The 22,856-nt window shown below is 43.0% G+C and overlaps 2 protein-coding genes across 6 annotated transcripts; both read left to right on the forward strand.

Annotated features, from left to right (window-relative positions):
• MRPL20 (mitochondrial ribosomal protein L20) lies at positions 1–5,122 on the forward strand. Its single transcript, XM_050931508.1, has 4 exons — positions 1–143; positions 2,176–2,286; positions 2,618–2,695; positions 4,628–5,122. The coding sequence occupies exons 1-4, from the start codon at positions 57–59 to the stop codon at positions 4,799–4,801; spliced, it is 450 nt and encodes a 149-aa protein (XP_050787465.1). The 5' UTR covers positions 1–56; the 3' UTR covers positions 4,802–5,122.
• A 1,820-nt stretch (positions 5,123–6,942) lies between these two features.
• CCNL2 (cyclin L2) lies at positions 6,943–18,499 on the forward strand. Of its 5 annotated transcripts, XM_050931473.1 has the most exons (11): positions 6,943–7,251; positions 8,655–8,729; positions 9,022–9,131; positions 9,493–9,613; positions 10,962–11,026; positions 13,805–13,904; positions 13,996–14,100; positions 14,306–14,447; positions 15,565–15,682; positions 15,770–15,862; positions 17,105–18,499. In XM_050931473.1, the coding sequence occupies exons 1-11, from the start codon at positions 6,958–6,960 to the stop codon at positions 17,454–17,456; spliced, it is 1,575 nt and encodes a 524-aa protein (XP_050787430.1). In that variant the 5' UTR covers positions 6,943–6,957; the 3' UTR covers positions 17,457–18,499. The 5 variants fall into 5 exon arrangements, with proteins under 5 accessions (XP_050787430.1, XP_050787431.1, XP_050787433.1 ...); XM_050931474.1 differs by lacking the exon at positions 6,943–7,251 and having other exon boundaries at positions 8,957–9,131; XM_050931476.1 differs by lacking the exons at positions 6,943–7,251; positions 8,655–8,729; positions 9,022–9,131; positions 9,493–9,613; positions 10,962–11,026 and adding an exon at positions 11,747–13,362.
• The last annotated feature ends 4,357 nt before the right edge of the window (positions 18,500–22,856 follow it).

The raw sequence follows: 22,856 nt of genomic DNA on the forward strand, positions 1-22,856 counted from the left end.
GCGCGCTCCCGAGCGCGGCGCGCGCAGCGGGCTCCGGCGGGCCGGGCGGAGGGGCGATGGTTTTCCTGAGCGCGCCCTGCTGGCTGCGGAGCCGCCTGACCGACCGCTTCTGGAGGGTGCAGGCGGTGCTCCAGCATGCGCGAGTGAGTGAGTCCAGCCGCCCGCCGCGGCCCGGCACCGGCCCGGGCCTCTTCCCTCCCCGGCCCCGCTCGCGGGCTCGGCGCCTGCCTGGCCCGACCCCGCTTCCGTTTGCGCGTCTGCTGCCAGCCAGGCGCTTTCTCCTGCCCGCTCCCCGCCGGGGCCCGCCGCTCCCAGCCCGGCCGCGAACCCGAAGGGGGTGGGAGGGTCGTGTCCCCAAGGAGCAGAAGGGGGGGTGTTGTGTCCCCAAGGAGCTGAAGGGTGTGCGGGGGGGTCGTGTTGTGTCCCCAAGGAGCCGAGGGGTGTGTGTGAGGGTGTCGTGTCCCCAGGGAGCTGAAAGGGTAGGTGGGGTGGAGGTCATGTGCCCAAGGAGCAGAAGGGGTGTGTGGGGGGGAGGTCATGTCCCCAGGGAGCAAAAGGGGTGTGTGGGGGGGGGTGTCGTGTCCCCAAGGAGCAAAAAGGATATGTGTGGGGGGTGTCATGTCCCCAAGGAGCAGAAGGGGTGTGTGCGGGGGGGGGTCATGTCCCCAAGGAGCAGAAGGGGTATGTGTGTGGAGGGTCATGTCCCCAAGGAGCAGAAGGGGTGTGTGCGGGGGGGGTCATGTCCCCAAGGAGCAGAAGGGGTATGTGTGTGGAGGGTCATGTCCCCAAGGAGCAGAAGGGGTGTGTGCGGGGGGGGGTGTCATGTCCCCAAGGAGCAGAAGGGGTGTGTGTGTCCCTTCCTCTCTGTTAGCTCTTCCTCCCACACCCCGTCCACTGACAGTCTTGTCCTTCCTCTGGGCCTGAAGGTGACACTGATGTTCCTTTCTGAGTTGCCTAGTGCATGGTGGGTGTCAATGGCAAAGAGCATAAAGCTTTCACCCTGGTCTTCCCCAGAGGCTGTGCTCTTCTCCATAATAGAACCAGAAGTTCTCACCCTTTTTTTTTTTTTTTAAATACAAAAAGGAGGCATTATGTTATGGCTTAAAGGAAAATAGCTGACTTATTGGCTGTCCATAGTTGCTGTATAAATGCGGACTAGATGGCTAACTGAACCTTGCTTGCACATAAAGGGACAGTGTGAACTTAAATTTGGTCACCGGAAATAAAAATACTATGGAAACAAGTTTTGATAAAGCCTTAACCAAATTTTCCCTCAGTGTTTGAAACCCAAACACTGCAGCAGGGGCAATCTGAAAATGACACTTGACTATAAGCAATTAAACTGGCTAAATTGACTTAATTTTTGAACTGATCAAAATGCAAAAAGTAAAGAGCATTAACAATGATAAGTAAATTTATATTTGTACATCTTCAGGTATTGTTATTGCAGGTAAAGGTACTTCTTTACAATTTGACTTAAGTGGACAGTATCTATTAAGCTATTGCGTGTAGGGTTAAAAAAGAATTTTCTGTAAGGGCATATTGTCAGTAGCTTCAGTGATATCACCTGCTACAGCACTGAGCAGGGCATTGCCTACAATGAAATGGGCATATCCTACACTTGTGGGTCCCAGTCTAGCCATGTATCATAAGTAGCCTGTGGGGACACTTGTTGGAGGGCAGACTAATCACATGGTGCACTTCCCACTGTTAATTTTCCCTATGTGCAACTGTGGTAGTTTCCACAGATATTGTATGATCATCAGTGGGACACAAAGTGGCTCAAACTATGAGATATTACCAAGGATAAGGATTCCCAATGGATTCCCTGCTTTTTGCATTGAGGCAGCCCATTCTGGTTTTTAAGAGTCAGAAAGTTGTGTGAGTTTGGCCCACTCTTAGAATCTGGGACTGAAAACTAAAACTGATTCTGTGCTCTGTCCTGCCAGTGAGAAACTATGTTCTTTCTCAGGTTACCTAATCTTTGAGTTTCTATTTCCCCATTTGTAAAACAAGATAATTGGCTGAGGCTTAACTAATGTTTGTAAAGTGAGATCCTCTAAATGAAAGGCTCTGTAGAAATGCAAAGTGATATCTTCTATATTCATATTACTGAAGGGCTTTACAGCCTTATAAAGTTAATAATTGAACTGGAATATCTTGTTTTTGCCTTAGCATTTTCGTGGAAGGAAGAATCGCTGCTATAGATTGGCTGTACGAAGTGTTCGGAGAGCTTTTGTGAAGTCTACAAAGGCCAGAAGAGAGAAAAAGAAGTTCATGAGAGCGGTAAAAAACAAACCAAAATGATAGATGTAAACAGTGAAACTGGAAGAGACTAGGATCGTTTTTATATAGCCATTTACCTACTCGGGGTATCCCAAAATGCTTTACAAACTGCTGTTGAAAGAGTAGTTCTGCAAGTTCAAGGCAAGTGCAGTAGCCCCTGTTTGCTCTGCAGTAGCTCATGTTTCATCAGAATTTTAGCAGTGAAGAAATGTTGGTCAGGACACATTGTATTTATTGAATCTGAGCACATCCATATGTCTAATTCTCTACCAAAAGAAAGCATCAACTAGAATATACTTATTTTTATATTTAAATCTTTGTCTTTTTTAAGCTTTGGATTACGAGGATTGAAGCAGCTTCTCTTGAACATGGTTTGAAGTATCCAGCTTTCATAGGCAATCTGCTTAAGGTAAGTGTGTTGCATGAAAAAGAATTGACTGAAATGGTGACACGTCCAAAATTCTCATTGGTCTTTCAATGAGTCATTCCATAATACACCCAGAAAACCTCTCAGCTCTGCTGGTGAGTGATAAGTATGAAATTTATTGTGTAGGTGTTTTCTTGCTTACTGCAGTAATATAGTCATGTTTTATACTTGTATCTGTTTCTGCCAGAAGTGACCTTGCTTTATTTTGGCAGCATAAGAGCTCAGCATAAGACTCATAACATGTTCCTACTTCTTCACTATAGATTTATGTGACTAGAAGAACTTTTTTCATTAATTCTTTAAAGGGACAGTGTCAGTTTACGTTGTTTGTTTAAATAAATGTTGTTACTTATGCTACTGTCAGGTGCTCAGAGTAATAACTGCCTTTTTTAATATCTTGATATCTAAAAAATACAAAACAAATAAAATCTTGAATTATTAAAAGTGAGTTTAAAAATCTGAATTACTTTTCACTAATAAGACTGGTGCATTTCAGTCAGCTTGGACAACACAAATAAATGCAGTCAGTTTCTCTGTTACATTCTTAGCACTCCGGTGCTCTTTTAAAACATACAGGGGGATTTGTTTAAAAGCTTCATATTAGAATTGGAAAAGTTTGTTGGTCTTAGGTTTAGCTTGTTGCTCCAAACTTTTAATCTGAGCAAAGTTTAAGATGGCAGTGTGCTTTAAACACTGTTAGTCGTCCGTCCTGCCACCTCCCCACCCCCCACTTAAGTTTGTAGAACAACTGGACAGAAAAGTAAATCAGTAGCTTATTTAATCAACTAATTAAATCAGATTTATTCTAAAGTTATCAAACTGTTAAAGTGCTTCCATTGTTTTCGCTTGTCACTCTTGGTAACTAATTGAATAAAGTACTTGGCATAGAAGTTCTGTCAAACTCAGACAAAGGAACAGGTATTTCAGAGAAAGTCAGTGTCCCTTGCGTCTTAGAATTGTCCATCAGGGAGGTCCTTAGTTTCATTTTTCAAAAGAAGCAGACCTGGTTTCTGTAATCTTGACATTTTAGATCATCCACTCATTGCCCTGTGTAATCTATAAAGGGACCGATCCTGAAGTCCTTCCATTTTGAGACACTTTTAAGGGCCTGATCCTGACTGAGTTCAGCATCCACCACTCCTGTGGAAGTGAATGGGAATTGTTAGTGTGCAGCACTTCATGGGATTGGGCCCTGAAACTCAAACTTGGCTTTTTATTTAAAGGTGAAAATAAATGGATGGGCTGAGAATATTTCTGGATGTTATTGCATAATCTGAAATACTATGTAAGGATGGTTATGGCACAGGACTAGGAACTGAGACCCAAGTTCTGTTGCCAACTCTGAAATGGACAACTTGTGCAACTCTAGCCAAGTCAATTTCTGTGTATCCATTTCCTCACTTCTAAAATGGATAGAATACATTACAAAGGAGCACTGAGAACCTTGGATGGAAGTCACTATAAAAGTGCAAAACATTATTTCAATAAGAATTCCTATCCATGTGGAGCATGTTTACCTTGTTTGCTGGAATTTGAAAACTAGAGCATCCAAGATCAGGCACTTACTACGTAGACTTCCATAAAGGAGGAGACTCCCCACTGTAGGTACTGGAATTTGTTAGAAAGTGGTTTTAGAAAACCCATGGTTATCTGTTTTATATCATATACTGTAGTATAAGATTGCTGCTGTTGAATTGCATGACACTTTCCCCTTGGGATAGTCACAAAAATTAGATGTGTATCTTCTGAGGTTTTCCTGGGCAGTAAAATCAGATGTTCGTTTGCCTAAAACATCCATTAAATATTAGTGTTTTAATTAAACATGTATATAGTAATGCACTTAAGAACTTAACAATGAACATTTGTAAAAGTATAATTACTGTGCTCTTTATTGACCATCCTTTTTGCATTTAGTGCCAGGTGGACCTGAACAGGAAAATGCTTGCTGATCTGGCTATTTATGAGCCAAAGACATTCAAGTCCCTAGCTGCCTTAGCCCAAAGGAGGAGACAAGAAGGCTTCCTTGATGCCCTTGGGGATGGAAAAGAACCAGAAGGAATATTTTCGCGAATTGTGCACCATTATTGAAGTGACAGGCATAACCTACAATTGTAGCTGCCTATTCTAAGCAGAGACTTGTATTGCAAAGTAAGTTTGCACCCACAGTACAAAAACGATCATGTCTGTGAAACAAGATCTTCTAAAATCAGTCTAGAAAGAAGGAAGACTTAGACAACTAGCTTGTAAGCTCGGAGGCAGTTCTTTTTCCTTAGTGGTTTTGGTCAAAATTGCAATCTAAGTTTAACAGGGATAAACTCTACTGTGCAGAAGTCACTCTGTGTAAAAACGTTGTGTAAACATTTTTGTTCTACAACAGTCTAATAAAAGTTTTTTTATGTATTGTGAAAATATCTGGTGTCACTCCTGGTGTCACAGTATAACAACATACATTTTTAAATGCTTCCTGAAATGTTGACAACTATCCCACATAGATGCAAGTAAAAAAAAAACACATTAATGTGGCAGTGTGTTAGAGGTTATATTGAAAAGCTATGGCTTAAATATGTGATGCATAAGATAACTATGGAAGTACCTGCTAAAAAAGCAGAAAAAAGGAAAATCTTAAAGGTCTTAGTAAGGCTTGTGCTGCAGCTAGTAGAGTTCTACTAAAATTAGTCAGTCCATGAGAATAAGAATGTGAAGGCATCTTTTAAAAAAAATAAGATAAAAAAGGGCTAGTGAAATCACCAGAAATTCAGATTTTGTTAGCAGTAAAACCATGCCTTCTTAAGTATTGTGCCATCTAGCTTCATGCCACAAAATGTGGAGTATCTCTTTAAACTGGTATATGTAAAAGAGTGCAGCACAGCTAGACTATATTCAAGTGTAGCGGTCAGTCTCTCCAATTAGTTTAAAAATTAAACTGGCCAGTCTAGTAAGGAAAGCTTACATGTGATGTGTTGCCTAAACCATATCCACAGAGTTGCTAATCTCCCATTGGTTCAGTCTATACTACACTTGTATCTGAGTCAGGGGACCCAGATTAAGTCCGTATCTCTGCTACAGCTGTGCTACTGTAGCGTGGACCCATCCTACATTGATGGAAGGGTTTTTTCCCATGAATGTAGTTAATCCACTCTTCAAGAATGGTAACTAGGTGGATGGAGGAATTTTTCCATCAACCTTGCTGTAATCTACACTTGAGGTTAGGTAGACCTATGTAAATTGCTCATGGTGTGAATTTTTTCACAGCCCTGAGCCATGTACGTAACTTGATATAAATGTTTAGTGTAGAGCAGGCCTTGTAGTTAAAAGCTGTAGTGCGACTGGGACCTCTGTGTAAAGGCTTGGAAACCCTGGATCCTCCAAGACTCTGGTCTTCAGGGAAGCACCACTGTATTATAAATGTCCTAGTTAAAGTTGAAGCAAATAAAGGCTTACACTCAGATATCATCTTCCAGTGAAATCTGTGTGCTGGAGTCTGTTCAATGCAGGTGTTAGTGCTGCTGTGGAAGACAAATTCCTGCTTGAACTTGTACGAGGCATAGCAGTACAAGATAACAAAACTACAGTTGTGGGGAGGCTGGTCAGTGCTGCCAATTAAAGATTTTGGGGGTGAGCCTTGGGAGACTTGTTTTACTTAAATCTCCGGCTGCTGGAGTCAAGAAACAAAGCTGCTTGTGCTCCAGCATAGCAGAGTAAAGCTTGCACATGTGGCGGAGTGCCCCTTTGGGCTCCTGTCAGAATGTGTGGGGGAGGCAATTGTCCCAGGGCCCCACAACTGTCTGGGGGAGGGGGGGGAACCCCAGTGAACATGAAAAAGTGAGGCGCCAGATCTTTCTCCAGGGCCCTGTCCGTAGCCCCAACATCTGTTTCAATGAGTCTTTCAAATCGCCCCCCCCGGCGTGGCGGGCTCGTGCTGGGGGCACCAGGGCTGGCTCGGGCCTGGTCGGTGGTAGCGAGCCAGGCTTTGTCTGCGTGGGGGAGGGGGCGCGGGAGGCGCGCGATGCACGCCGGAAGTTCCGCCCGCTCCACCCTGTTTCGAATTCTCAACCGCTGCGTCACGCCGCTTGCATCAGGCCGCAGGACGCGAGTCAGAGCGGGGGCAGGCAGGCCAATCAGAGAGCGGCGCCTCGCTGCCACCCGCCAATGGAAGGCGAGCGCAGGGAGAAATGGGCGGGACAGCGCCCGCTCTGGAGGCTGGTGAGGGGGAAGGCGAGAGAGCGGTGAGGCGGCGGCCCAAGATGGCGGCGGGGCCGAGCAGCGCGGCGGCCGTGGTAGCGGGGGGCCCGGGCGGGCCTCAGGCGGCGGGGCCGGCCCCGTCGGGGAGCGGCGCCCCAGGCCCCGGCGCGGTGCTGATCGGGGACCGGCTGTACTCGGGGGTGCTGATCACGCTGGAGAACTGCCTGCTGCCCGACGACGCGCTGCTCTTCACCCCCTCCATGGGCAGCGGCCTGGACCCCGACACCGAGACCCAGCTGCGCGTCACCGGCTGCGAGCTCATCCAGGCGGCCGGCATCCTGCTGCGGCTCCCGCAGGTGAGCCGGGCCCGCGGCGGGGGGAGCCGCTTCCGGTCTGAGGCGGCCAGGAGAGGACAGCGCGGGCCGGAGGAGGAGGGGGCTGGGTGGCCGCTCTGGGCCCGCGGCAGCCGGGAGCGTTGGGCCTTCGTTGCCTGTGAGAGTCGCGCTGGGGGCAGGGGGAGGCTTTGTTCTCTCGGCCGCGGCGTCGCTCTCACAGACTCCGCCTTCCATCCTAGAAACACCCGACCCCGGCAGCAATCGGGGGAGACGGGCTCGGTCCCGGGCCCCGCCGCCGCCTGTGCGGTCGGAAGGGTGGAAAAGGGGTCAAGAGCCGCCGCCGCCGGCCTGTCCTTTCCCAAGAACTAGACGTGTGAAACTGGCCCTGTTGTGTCCTTTACGGGCAGCCTTCCGCCCCCCCCCCCGTCCCGGCTGGCTCTGCGGAGACGGGAAGTGAATGATGTAACCATCTCTTCCGGTAAACCCACAGCCTGGGTTGGCTTAGCCCTCCAGGGCCCTTCCCGGTAGATCGGCCGAGTCTCGCTCGTTTCTAAAAGGAACCCCCCCCCTCCCCGCCCCTCACGCTTTTTCTTTGCTGCGGTTGGTAAAGCACATGAGTTCACAGTGCCTTTCAAATGGGGTTTAACTTCCTTCTCGTATGACGTGAAGCTCATCGGGGAAGTCAGTTGGCGACAATTTCTCCCATTAAAGAAAATGGGACAAAGTCACGTTACTATGATGCTTGGAGGGGAGAGGGGTTACCAAAATGGCACTATAGCTGAAACAAGGTTAATGAGACCTTCGGTTTAAAAAAAAAAATTGCCTGATGCTGCTACCAGTAACCTTTGTTTTAGCTGTTTTAATATCTCTAGCCATCTTTTCTTGCCTATGAGTATGTTTCATACGGCAACAAGGGAGTTTTCTTAAATATGGCTATGTGACTGTAAAACCACACAGGCTGGCTGGGAAGCTTGGGGGCAGGTGCTAATACTTGATATTTAATGCTGACTCATGGCTAAAATGACTCTGATTTGCATTGGTGGTTGCCTTTTAATATTGCTCAATGAACACAGAACCAAAAATAAACAAGTAGAAGTGTTTGCATAAGTGGTGGAGCACTAGGGAGGCGTTTAGACTGTAGTGTCCACCCTCATAACTATTTTTGAGTGCCCCCATGAAATAATTTGTTTGGTACTTTTCTATTGTCTAGTCTAAGACTGCACATTATAGTTGTAGGTGTTGAAAACCAATACTTTATGGTGTTATATTCCTTTTTTCCCCTGTTGTGAGCTGTTTGTTGCTGAATCAGGCATTTCTAATGGTTTTTGTGGGACTCAAATTTTGTTGTATTGTAATTCACCTTACTCTGGAACCCTGTATGGGGATTTTTAATATTGGATTACCATTTCTTCTTTTCTCTCTAGGTGGCAATGGCTACAGGGCAGGTGCTGTTTCAACGTTTCTTTTATACAAAATCTTTTGTGAAGCATTCCATGGAGGTAAGGATTCTTTTTTTAAAAAAAAAAACACTATGTATTTGATTTCTCTCATGTTTGAGAGCATGTATCATTCCCTGTTGTTGAACTATGTATACAGGAAACTTTCAAGCTATAAATATGTTTAGTTAAACACAGTTGTACACACCTACATTGTAACAAATACTTAACTTAAAATGTGGAGTCTTTCTTGTTTTTACCACTACTTTCTCTTGTTATCCCTCCTAAAGCTCTTGGAGGCGATCAGTTCCAGATTTGAGCAAAACATCAGTATGTTGCAATACTTATATTTCAGCATGTGTCAATGGCCTGTGTTCATCTGGCATCCAAAATTGAAGAAGCACCAAGGCGTATAAGAGATGTAATTAACGTATTCCATCGCCTTCGACATCTAAGAGAGAAAAAGTAAGTTTAGAATCTGAAAAATGTTCGCTTTCTTCATGGCCAGTTTAAATGTAGGGACTACTGAAATGTGGCTAGCTAGGCTACCAGATTCAGGCTCACAGTTGTTGTTGTGCCTATGGGGGAGTTCAGCTGCATCATGACTCAAGGAATGTGGGGTAAAACCTTGTTTGGGGAATGAAAACCAAAACTTTAATCTGGTTATTTTATCTTAACTGGAAAAATGCTTGTACTGTTGTAAATACTAGCTAGTTTGCATCAAAATATAGTAACCTGCCTATGTGTCCAAGTAAGATTGTTGAGTGTCTTTTTTAATATTATCAGTTCATTCTTACTCAATGAAATCTGAAATAATGTCTTACAGAAAACCTGTACCTCTACTACTGGATCAAGATTATGTTAATTTGAAGAACCAAATCATAAAGGCAGAGAGAAGAGTTTTAAAGGAGCTGGGGTTCTGCGTTCACGTAAAGCACCCTCATAAGGTTTGTACAATGTTCAGCTAACTTATAAAACTGTGTATATCGCACACTTTGCTTGTTCTGGGTAGACTACTAAACTGGTTAAAAGCTGCTTGTTCCACAGTACTGAACACAGTGAAGCTAATTTACAGTGATCTTGCTATCTTGTTTCTCATTCAAGAGAGTCTTAATAGTTGGTCTTGTATCTCATTGGTCAGTGAAGATTGGAGGTGGATGCAGATGTTAAGAACTGGTTAGACTTAACTGTACTTGGATTCTTTACTTTGTCATAGCATGAAAACAACTTATTGTTGAATAAGCAGGTAATTTTGGTTTTAAATTCTGAAGCAATATGAATAACTCTTTGACTAAGGCTCTCGAATATCCCTTTTGTAGAATCTTGCTCCGATTATAATATTCGTCATTTCTGACGGGGGTGTGTTAAATTCTCAGTCCCAGGAATGCTCTTTCCCCAAAGTGTGCTGGATTCTGCTCCCCATATGAGCTAGTCAGCACTGCTGTTTGAATCTAATAGAAGGTTAAAGTAGTGTAAGGGTTCTCCCTTTCTTTGCCCTGCAGGTATCTGTTCTGTCTTGCAGCAATGGGCTACTACTTCAGACCTCTTCAGCTCGCTGTAGTGTAAATGCTCTTTAAATTTGAGAGCAAGTGCCCCTGATTAAAAATGTGTAGGTACCTTGCTCTGTTCAGATTTTTCTCTGCCCACTGCCATTCTTTCTGAGCCTCCTTATTTACTGGGGTACCGATCACAGGAGTGAGTGTACTCCTTCACCGACTAATGTGAATTTTCTGTAATTTTGTTTTATCCACCATCTTTTTTTCATGTGGTTCACAAAAAAACTGTTTTATATGCTGCTGTAAACCTTTTAAACCTATTATGTAGCTCTTTGCAGAAGCAAAAGAGGGAGGGAAAATGTTGGCTAGGTTTAGTCCGTTCCAGTAGAGGGGTTTTGTGGTAGATTGGTGCCACTTTTTCCAGTTGGCAGTGTTTCCTCCCATGTGTCAGCTAAAAGAGGAATGTTGAGTTCTATAGGAAAAGCATACCTGTTTTGAAAACTGAGTGGAAGGCAAGACTTCTAGATGAATAAGATGTCTGAGCTCAGAAGGAGGAGTATGAGGAAGGTCAGATTTGGCTGTGCACGTACGTTTTTGGAGCCTGTTCTTTCCCCTGTTGTAACTGAAGGCAGAAACTACCTGGGTAAACACGTGGCATCTTACAAGCACTCTCTCCGTGGATATTTGAGACTGTTTAAAATCAGGAACAGAATAGCAGATGCCACATGGACATCCCCTCTGAATTAAATACTTGGCTCTAGAGATTCTTGATAATAACTCAATAACCCATATCTTCCAGATAATCGTTATGTACCTTCAGGTATTAGAATGTGAACGTAACCAACACCTGGTCCAGACTTCATGGTAAGTTGATCTTTCTTGTTATGAGACCAGCAGGGCAGTGGCAGAAATATGTCATTTGAGGCACTCTGGGCAACATTGGTGTAGCCCACAACTATGTTCATGGAATAGACAGTTCTGGTGTTTCCTGGAGTGCCCCAACCTACTACCCAAATGTTGATCTGCCTCTAAGTTTCAGGCACTGTCTTAAATGGTAAGATAGCTTTTAAACCCCTCAACTCCTGCTCTTCCTCCCCTTTTCTCCTACCCTCCCTCTAAAGTGGAAACATTAAGCGGTTGTTTCTTTGGGTAAATTATATGTGCAGTTCTTGTCCATCGCTGATGCTGGGAGACACTTTCCCAACACTTGAGCTGCTGGTTGCGACAAGGGCATCAGGAACCCTCGACATAAATCCTTATTATCCATGTGGATAATCCAAGATGTCAGCTACTAAGACTGGATAACTCAGTTTTTTTGCATTTGCCATGAAACGTCTTCTACCTGTCTTGTTGCTTCACTGTAGTGAAGAGAATCATTTGGGGATGGGTATGGAAGTAAAAATTCCAGATTGTAACAAGCTTGTAACTCATGAAACAATAATATAATTTAAAAATTGGAATAATGAATCTAAAGGTCATATTTCTGCTGACTGAACTCTCTGGTACTGTGATCTGTTTGGTGGAGAACCTATTTTGACTTTTCTTTTCTGTACTCTTTTAATCAAAGGGTAGCCTCTGAGGGTAAGTGACTAAGACTTCTCCTCTGCTGCCCAAGCGCTATGGTGCAGGGATAACTGCGTCTTCAGTCAAACCAAAGCAGGCTCTACAAAGAGAAGGCTGACTCTAGACAGGTGGTATAAATACGATAGTATAGTAACTGGCCAACTGCTTCTTGTGCTTATACTTTTGATTTTTGTTGTGCCCTTGACTCTATTGTATATTTTAGAACTCGATTGTTTAAATTTTGAAAACTGTTAATGTTAATGTTTTAACTATGTTAAAGATACTGTACCTTTTTTAAAATGCAAAAAAACCCCTATAAGGTGGGATTTAAGTCTTCGGGGTGAATTAACTAACAGGTAGACTTCAGTTTTTATCATATCTGTTTGTGTTGTTTAATCCAACATTTTAAAATACTTGAGTAGAAGGTCTTCAGTTTGGAATTAAGTACAACAGTGACACTGGACATTTTCCCTACTTCCAGTTTACACTATACCATTGCATTCAGAATTCACATGTGAAGTAAGACTACCAGGCACCAATTTCCTTTTTTGTTTGGGATGCAGAGAAATAACTTTTAGAGCAATTCCCTAACCATTCATTGCTTCCAGTACCTGGAAAGTCATGGGTATCCAGTATAACTACTGTTTGAAGTGCAGTGGTTTCAGAGCACAACTTTTAAAGCTGAAGTAATATGACAAATGTTTAATTCTACATGCCCCCAAACTCAGAGCCCAAAGGCCAGCTGCACAAGTTAGTTTTTGTTTAACAGTTTGGAAAAGGAAGTCCAATCATCCTTCATACCTTGTGAATACTACTTCTCTCGCTGCACTTCATTTCACAAAGGCTTTCTCTGATCTCCTTCAAAGTGTCTTCTCCATAGCAAAAACCGGTGCTAGAACAGCATGACTTAGTTTAAGCTTTCCTCATGGGCAAGGTGAAGGAGAGTCAAGACTAAGCCTTTAGCTTGCCACTTTTTTCCCAATGGTCAGTCAATCCCCGTGTGTTAGAATGAAATATCTAGTAAAGGACTAAAACACGTAGATGAGAATGAGATTCATGAGCACCTCCTCTTTCTGTAAACTGCTTTTAAATGGGCTGTGGGCTCTAGTTTAGGCATCCTTGTGTGCTGCATACCCCCACGATCAATTTCAAACTCTTCTCAGAAAGCTTGTATAACTATATGATGGCCTTTGTTCTGGTTGTTTTCTCTCTTGCCCACCTGACATGCTGCTTGAAAGAAATATTTCTTTAAAAGTTATACCTTTAAGCATTTTATTTGTTTTGTTGACAAATTCAGATGCAAGTACTTTGAAAATACAGACTTCCTTGAGGATTTAAAATCAAAATCTTTTAAAGTATGTGCTGACTGTTGTGGAATATGTGCAATATTTTACAGTTGTCTCATTCTGTGAATATTCATTTTAAGAAACCTTGTTGAAATGGGACATTTGGAAACGATACTGTCATATGCCAGAAGAGGAGATCTGTTTGAATACTGAACCATCCTCTACACTGATGTTCCCAAATACCTGGATTTCTTCCACGACAAGCTTTTTGCATCACAAATGGATTCTGTCTTGGATGCTGTCTCACTAATGGAAAATGGACAGGTTCCAAAAACTTTCCAGTGGCAATGGGTACATGCTGAAGTGGATTGCATTTCTCCAGAGAACTCCAGCAGGATCAGCAATTTTGAACACTAGCTTTGAGTTTGCATGCTTCTCTGCACTCTGGGATTGAGCCTAGATTTCTATTACTGAGTTCTTTACAGATTATATGTTGTCTCTACAAAAACATTTGTTTTTGCATGAGAGCAGGCCAGTAGATCTAGAGGGAAAAGTAAAGTTAAAATTGGTTCTCTTTCATAACTGATTTGTCTGACAGCCAGTCAGAAATTTATTCCCAACCACATATCCATCCCCTTGAAGAAATTTTTCTAACTTCTCTTCAGATTTACAGGAGTTTAGCATTTGAGCTTAGTAATAGAATGCACAGAGAAGTAGTTACTGTAGAATTAAAGAGAATAGAACAGAGGCATTCTGCAGGGGGTTGCAAGTGTTCCCTTATTGTGTCTTTCAGGAATTACATGAATGACAGTCTACGAACAGATGTCTTTGTAAGATTCCAGCCAGAAAGTATTGCCTGTGCCTGTATCTACCTTGCAGCTAGAACATTGGAGGTGAAACATCTATTTATATTTTGTCATTTAAGTTTATGTTAAGGTTTGTATGTAGAAATAGAAAATTGAATGTGTGATTTATCAATTGTAGATCCCACTTCCTAATCGTCCTCACTGGTTTCTGCTGTTTGGAGCAACGGAGGAGGAAATTCAAGGGATTTGTATAAAAATCCTGCAGCTATATACTCGGAAAAAGGTTTGCTATTGTTTTATACCATGTGTATTCTCAGAACCTAGGGCAAAACTTCCTGCTTCCATTGAAGCCAGTTGCAAAACTCCCACTTCTCTGGGAGCAGGATCCAGACTCTGAGAGTCATATCCCTTCTTCTAAGTATGAATGGTCAATTGAAACCGTACAGAGAACTGATTTTTTTTATTTTTTTTTGAATATGTATTTGTAGGTTGACTTGTCTTATTTGGAAAGCAAAGTAGAAAAGAAAAAGCTAGCCATTGAAGAGGCAAAAGCATTAGCTAAAGGTCTGCTACCTGACAAGACTCCCAATCTGGAGAACACATCAGGGTTTTCCCCTGTTCCTAAAAATGGTTGGTATCAGTGTACCTCATTTTTCATATTTGGACTGCATTGCTTTTCTACCATATTTTGGGAGTATTACAGTGACTTCATAATTTGATTAGGAATCCTGTCTCAGGCTATTTTAGATTGCAGGTATTCCTTGTTAAGCTGTCTGTATTTCAAATGATGATGCAAATACTGCTGTTTTGCAGCATCCTCACTCTGTAGAAGGGGGGTAGTCAAACTCCTCATGAGATTTTTCCTGTTCTTTTTCTTGGCCTCATGTTAGTATGTGTGCTGCAAGAAAGGCAGTGTTGGGACATGACCCGAAACTATTTGTTGTAGTAGGAGAACAAGCAAAAGCATTGTCTAGTGGAGAAAGCCAACGCGTTCACTTTTCAAAATGCTTCTGCTCCAGTAACTGTACCTGCTGGGAAGGGTGGTGGAGGAATGGCTGTGTGTGAAGGGAGAGTGCCCTGTTCTCTATTCAACTGAAATATGTGTGTATAAAAAAGTTACTTCTGGCTAGTTAAAACTTCCTTTACAAAAAAAATCTGGCATTTAAATTGCGTTTAATTTTCTTGAAACAAAGAGGAAAGAGTTGGACCTTTTAATGAATCAAATAAACTGGTATTCACAGATTTAGGTTGTAACACCTTTAATGAGAGGTGTTTTCCCCAGAATACCATGTTTGGAAATTGTATCTTTTGCCTGACAGAGCCCTCTTGAAGATACAATAGTAGCTGCCTTTCCAAGGTATTGAAAATGAGACATATTACATAAAATGCCAGTTCAGGCAGTTCTATTAAAGGTTTTTTCACCCCTTAAAGTCTGTTTTAGGGTAAGTGGTTTTTTTTGGGGGGGGGGGGTTGTTTTTTAATATACTAAGTTTACAGCCTCAGAAATTTACTTCAGATTTGAATAACTCGCGACTTACCTAAAGGTGTTCAAAGTTTTGCCCTTTATCTGTATGTGTACAGCAAAGGGTCTCTAGAGGGACATGGTAATTAGTCAGTTCTTGCCCTCAAGGTGACCCATTCACCTGCTGCTTGCCACTCCTTATCATTGGGTTGCCTGCTAAAGATTGACATCTCTTTGTTACGCATGTGAGGGGATGAAGTGTAAACTTCTACATTTTTCTTGTAGAGTCTCCAAAAGAAAGTAAAGGAAATAAACCTTCCCCACTTGCTGTGCAGGCGATGAAGAATGCCAAAAGAAAAATGGATGGAACAAAAAGAATGAATTCCAGCAGCCCAGTGAATGGGTAAGATTCCACATGATATAGACTCTACTTTTTTTTTTTTTTTTTTTTTCTTAAATCTAAATCTTGCTTGGATTCTGTCCTTCATAGCATTCCGAAAGGAAGGGAGAGCAGAAGTGGAAGCCGAAGTCGAGAGCAGAGTTATTCAAGATCACCATCTAGATCAGCATCTCCTAAGCGCAGGTACGTACTGAAGTGGGTGGAAGTGCTGAGTCCCATTTGTAACCTGCTATGCTAATGGCAGACTACCATCCCAGAGAATGTGCTTTGGGAGTCAGTGGGCTCTCAAGCAACAACTACGGCAATTTATGTAAAACTTTTAAGCCCTATTTGAGCTCTGGCAATGAGGCTAGTGTATGGAGGTGCAACATGGTGGCCAGTGTAGGTTCAAGTGAAGTTACGATTAGAGGAATAACTGCATATGAATGACATCTTACTCAGCAAATCTGCTGCTTGTGCCCATAGTCCTTTCTGCTGACTTAAATGACAAAAATAAGTTTATACTGCTTCTCACTATATTCGCCATAGACACAACAAAGCTTGAGGGGTAGGGAACTGGATTCTCTTCTGACTCAGATCAACAGAATGGCAACATGTTCTGCTTCTCCCTCCATTATACCTTGTGCCCCCTGCACCAAACACTGGGGTTGCGCAAACAGAACTGAGGTCCAAATTTGGTCTGCAAAGCCTCTTACTGGTGGTGATGCTTGGGCTTGTAAAGACGGCTTGATTTTCATGTCTTAAGCTATTTTCAGGGCTACATATTAGAGAGAAAAATGGCTCAATTTACAAGTATATAGATATCCATGAGAGGTAATCATGGAACCTCCAAAGTCCATACATCTAAAATTCTTCCCAAACCTTTTGCTGTAATTATGAAGCTGATATTTTTTTTCAGGATTATTAATAAAGTAAGTTACATATACTGTTCAGCTTTTCAAAGCATGTGGGTTTTTTACCTATTCAACAACGGATCTTATGATTACAAATGTTACCTATTATTTTAGTCCTACCGGAAATAACTCATTAAGACACAGAATAAGTAATGTGGTGTGAGCTGGGGAAGTGTTCTGTTTTGAAGGCAGGCGATGCGGACAAAAGCTAAAATCTGTTAATTGAAATATCTTCTAAGGTTTGCTGCCTCAACTAATCAGATTAGTAGCTCTGTATTTAGAGAAGAGCTTTTGCTTGTAACATCTATTCTGAGGGCAGCTTTTAACCTGAATTGTAGTTTACAAGTAAGGAAGGGTGGCATTTTAAAGGACAGTGTCAAATCTTTCTTCTAAAACCTTTTTTCCTTGTGTTCCAAGTAGCACCTAAGATTACTATAATCTGTCCTGTCCCACTGTATGCTTTGAATGTTGTAAAGTAATCAGGCATTGATTGTTAAGGTACTCACTGTTCTCTTCTCCTTCCCTGTCTTAGAAAAAGTGAAAGCTACTCAACATCAAGTGGCTCCAAATCCCACAGCCGCTCCAGGAGTCGCAGTGATTCTCCCCCAAGACAGTTCAACCATAGTGCTAGTTACAAAGGCTCTAAAATGAGAAGTTACAAAAAGTCAAAGGACTACAAATATTCGACGCACAAACCAAGGAAGTCCCGCAGCAGGAGCTCATCACGTTCCCGGAGCCACTCACGAGAGCGTTCTGATCATTCTGGGAAGTACAAGAAGAAAAGTCACTACTACAGAGAGAGACATGAGCGTTCCCACTCCTATGAGCGTACGGGTCATCGTTATGACCGAGACCACCCAGGCCACAGCAGACACAGGAGATGAACGCTACAAAGGGTTCTCTTCTGTACTTTGGGATTTAAAGTGGAGCCCGGTTTCCCCCATTTCCCCATGCAGCATAGGGTTAGCCTGGGTCTAAATCACTTAGCATCAGTAATCTTTTCTAGCCCTGTGCTAGTTAGCATGAATCCAAATACACAGACACAGACAGACATGATGATGTGGAAGACTTGATCTGGTAGATGGCTTAGTTGTTCTGCTGCTGGAGCATCTCTTAGAAACACCGAAGAGCCTCTCTGTTGTAGTGGCTGCTCCTGTGCCTGCTCTTCGGTACTAGGTAGATTTGCATACTGTAGTGCAATGGTGGTAGTATATGTCTGGATTTGGAGTACTGAGAGCACCAATTTCCTTGCTCAGCAATTAGCGAACTCTGCTGAATCAGCCCTTCCTGATGAAACATTTTGAGCTTTCTTCTAGTTCCATGAAAACCGTTAGTGGCTTGGTGCTAACAAAGCTGTGGCTTCATACTGACTCAATTATGTTGTACAAATGTAAGGTGATATTTCTAGAACTGATGCCTATATTAGGTTACACTTGTATATATTTTGCAGTGTTTAACAATACAATATGGGAATATGGCCTTATTAGCCCTTACACTTTCTCCACTATGTAAATAAGCATTTGTTTAATACAAGTGAAAGCTATATACTGAAACGTCAAAACTTGAATTCTATCAATTTAAGATTTGTGTAGAGAATTCTGATAAATGTGAAAGTATTTAGCTCTGTGTATTGAAAGTAGTATATTTTTATCCGTGCAATGCTGTGTGCAGGCCACCAGCTCATAGAGAAGTTTCATATATATATATACATTTTATGTGTTTTGAATAACTCTATACTCAGGATCTTTGACAGTCTGAAGAATTGGTAGTTTGTCAATCTGCTTGCTTGTTTAAAAACAGAAGGTGTGAAAAAACAAAAACAAAAAAACAGCCCAAGTCCACAGCTCAGTGTTATCCGTTTTAGTGGTACATCTGAGCTGTTACTGTGCTCCCTGATTTCATTAAAGTATTTGATTTTGTATTTAAACTCCATGATGTTACTGTCTAGTGTCATTCTGAGACTTTCTTCTAAGTTGTATTGCCATGTCTAATTGAAAAGGGGAAAAAATAACTTCACTTTAAATAGGGGTAAATGAATAGTTTATAGCCACTTTATTTTTAAACGGACGTGTGCTATCTCGGATATAAATACTGTTTGAGACTAATTTTTGTAGCACATGGTTACAGGGGATGTGAGTAATGGTAAAACAGGGCTCTTCCCTTCCCACTGGAGGGAGTTAAAAGCTATCAACTTAGCAGGTCCATAAGACTGTTCATCAATGCAGGTGTAACAGAGGGTTAATTGCCTGAAGTGATCGTTTTCCTTTCCATGGAAAAGTAATGGTAACTGCTGATTGATTGACAGTGGTTCCTGTGAATTTCAAGCCACTGAGGGCTGCAGCAACAAGCCTCCGAGCCTGAGGTGACAGGTTCACAGGCTACAGCATTAAAAATAGTCTTGTAAATGTCATGGGTCGGGCTCCTAAGTCTGCATCCTTCTTTGTAGTGAGAGCCTGAATCTGTTGACCCAGGCTTGCAGCCAGGGGCTGTATAGACATACCCTGACACAGCATAGGTTAGTTTTGGTTGCCTGCATACTTCAGTGAGGGTGAGGCATTATAAATGCCCTTGTATGTCTTCGAGTGATCTGCTGGCAGGCTTATCCCATCAGTATTTACAAAGATTTTCAGTGTCCCATCAACAGGCGTGCACAGCAATAGGGGTGAGCCAGCCACTGGTATGGCATTGAAGTTCCTTGTTCCCATATCCCAGAACAGAATTGGGCAAATAGTGCAGTATAATTTGCAAATGCCTTGGAAGAAGGGTGTGCCTGGGTCCCACCCCATGAATCATGGTGCAGGGGGGAGAATAGACAAAACGCTGTGGTTTCTATGGTTGACCAGCAGCAATCGCTCCTTCCTGCTATTTTTGCCCTGGCCCTTCCCACACCCTAATGAATCTCATGGCATCTTCCTCATACTGCTGTGGAGGAGGGGAAGCAGAGCAGCTAAGAGGACCTGGAGCTGGCTCTAGAAGCAGGGCTGTTCCCTGTGGATCACCTAGAAAGTGCTGAGCACCCCAAGCCTGTGACAATCCGGCCTCCCCAAAGTGCCTCAAACTGGGATAAAAATGGAGGCACAGTCGCTCGTCACACATGCAGCCCTGAATGTGCCACAATGTATCATGTCCATTGCTGTTTTCTATCACTGCACAGAGGATTAAATGTTGCTTCCTGTGCCATCTGACCTGAGTGAGTTTCTTTCAAAAATGCCTTCATTTTTTAAAGCAAAACCACTTGAAACTAATTGTGCTGACAGCTGAGGTAAACTAATGGGAAGAGACTAAACAGTGATGGTGCAGTAGAGTCCTGTGGATAAGTTTATTGGTGTGTTAGACTTTTCTCTCAGTTATTTTCCCCCATTGGTTCAGAGTTCTGGCAATGCTGCTGTTTACACTTCACTTTGCTCCTTTTTTTTTTTTTTAAACTTGAACATAACCCCCTAAAGAGGCTTTACTCCATCCAGCAAGTCATAACCCCTTCAAAGAATATTTCTGGAACAGAAGAAACTTAAGCATTTGTTATGAGGAAATTTAATCTGCTGTAAAGACAATGTCCATGTGGAGAAAATTACTGGTCTAGCCGTATTAGTAAAACTCCCATGTGCAGGCTTGCCTTCCTGCAGGAGAGTGCTTGTTTTCTGATTAATATGCTTTGAAAGCAATATAATGATCAGAAAAGAGCCTTCCTTTTGGGGGATGCAAGTGTCCCCATAGGGAATTCTACCACTCTGGCTATGCTAGTAGTCTTCACTGTGGAGACAAGCCCTCAGCTGAATGCCACTTCAGAATGTCGGGGTTGTAGGCACCTCCCACACCCATGAAAGATAGCTACTATCCCTCGACCAGCATCCGATCTAATTTTGTACATGTGAGGAGAGGATGAGACAGAAGTTTGACATCAGTGAGGAGAAGGGTTATAGTAAGATCCCAGTTACCAGCTTTGCAAGTAGCTGCTGTATGGTTCTATAACAATGGCTTTTATATGTAACTCTTTGCTAATGAGGTTCCATTACTTTACATTACCAGTCAAACTTGAGGAACTTTGGTCTTTATTTTCAGCATGTGTTTCTCAAGTATCCCAAGTAGAAGCAGTTGTCTGTAGGCTGAGACATGGGAAAACTCTGTAGAGTTTGTTAGGATTGGGCAGTGTCAAGGAATATAACGTGAGTGTGAGGAGGGGAAAGATACTAGCATACAGTTGTGCTAACTGGTTTTAACTAAGCAGGTCTCCTGTTTCATCTGTTCAAACACCAGCAAACTACCTGCCTTCACCTGTATTTTGCAAACATGGAGGGAAACTGAAGTAATTTCATACTTCAGTGGCTATTTGGACTATTTAGTATACACAAACCCTTCAAGTAACAAGCTCAGGGCAGTACATCAAAGTAATCTAGCCGTGTCCAAAGTGTTACTCTGTGGATCTGAAAGAACAAGAATGGTTCTAGTCAGTCAGACCAACGGTCCATCTAGCCCGCTATCCTGCTGGCTGACATTGGCCAGTGCTAGTTGCTTCAGAGCGACTGAATGGAATAAGGCAACTTACCGAGTTCTCCATCCCTTATCATCCACTTCTGGCAAGCAGAGGTGTAAGGAAAGCCAGGGCATGGGGTTGCCTCCCTAAGAGCCACTGATGGATCTGTCCTCCATGAACTTACTCTTTTTTTTTTAACCCATACGTTTGGCCTTCAAAATGGCCCTTGGCAGTGAGTTGACTGCACTGTGTGAAGAAGTACTGCCTTATGTATGTTTTTAAACTTGCTGCCTATTCATTTAATGCGGTGACCCCTGGTTCCTGTGTAATGTGAGAGGCTAAAGAACACTTCCTTATTCACTTTTTCCACATCCTTTCTGATTTTTATAGACCTCTATCATATCACCCCTTAGTCGTCTCTTTTCCAAGCGGAAACGGTCCCAGTCTTTTAAAACTCTCCTCAGAGGAAAGCTGCTCTGTACCCCCTAATCATTTTTGTTGCCCTTCTCTGTACTACTTCCAATTCTAATATCTTTTTTGAGATGGGGTGATCAGAACTGCATGCAGTATTCAAGGTTTGGGCATCCCATGGATTTATCTAATGGCATAATTTGTGGTCTTATCCCCTTTCCTAACGGATCCTAACAGGGTTAGATTTTTTTTGACTGCTGCTGCCCATTGAGCAGATGTTTCCAGAGAACTGTCCATGATGATTCCAAGATCTTTCTTGAGTGGTGGTAACTAATTTAGACCCTATTGTTATGTATGTGTAGTTTGTTTCCCAATGTGCATTACTTTGTATTTATCAACATTGAATTTCATCTGTCCTTTTGTTGCCCAGGGCTGGTCTACACTAGGGAGGGAAATCAATCTAAGATACGCAACTTCAGCTACGTGAATAGCATAGCTGAAGTCGAAGTATCTTAGATTGAGTTACCTACCGTCCTCACAGTGCGGGATCGACGTCCACGGCTCCCCCTGTCGACTCTGCTACCGCTGTTCGCGTTGGTGGAGTTCTGGAGTCGACAGGAGCTCGTTCGGGGATTGATATATTGTGTCTAGATGAGACGGGATATATCGATCCCCAAGAAATCAATTGCTACCTGCTGCTACAGCTGGTAGTGAAGACGTACCCTCAGTCACCCAGCTTTGAGAGACTCCTTTGTGGAGTAATCTTCTGCCAGGAGTCTGCATGTAAACTCTGCCCTTCTTGCCTAATGTAGCTGTAAAGGGGTCAGCCAAGCGCATTTAGCAGACTAAAATGCATCTCTTTGCTCATGCCAGTCTTAAAAGGAAGTGGCCATTCCCCCCACTGTAATCATCAGCTCATCTGTTAGTCATTTTAAATATGAGGGCTCTTATCCTCAAAGGTGCCTAATTCCCAATTGACAGTGGGAGTTAGGTGCCTAAATATCTTTGGGGAATCTGGGCTGCCCGGAGGCCTCCTGTGCAATCCTCCAAACCGCTGGGTTGTGCACAGGGTTCTGAAAATCAGCAGATGCAAAAAGTGACAGTTGCACAAGGGGAGCAAGTTCTGCAGTTGAAATGTCCACTGCCACGTTTTGCCATCGATCTCCCAGTTAAATTGTGAGCCTGTTAACTGGCATGCTTGGAGTTAAACCTCAGAGTGCATTTAGGGAAGAGGGCTCCAGAGTAGTGAGCAGCACCCAGCCCGTGGAGGGGTTTCTAGATATCCATTACCTCATTTGGCATAAAAGGCAGCAGCTGTGTTTTATAAACTGCTATGCAAATATACAGCATTGAATAAACAGTAATACTCCACTTTGTGACATGTTTGAAGCCAGAGAGAGAA

Source organism: Gopherus flavomarginatus, chromosome 21 (assembly GCF_025201925.1).
Source record: "Gopherus flavomarginatus isolate rGopFla2 chromosome 21, rGopFla2.mat.asm, whole genome shotgun sequence".
NCBI classification, from domain to species: domain Eukaryota; kingdom Metazoa; phylum Chordata; order Testudines; family Testudinidae; genus Gopherus; species Gopherus flavomarginatus.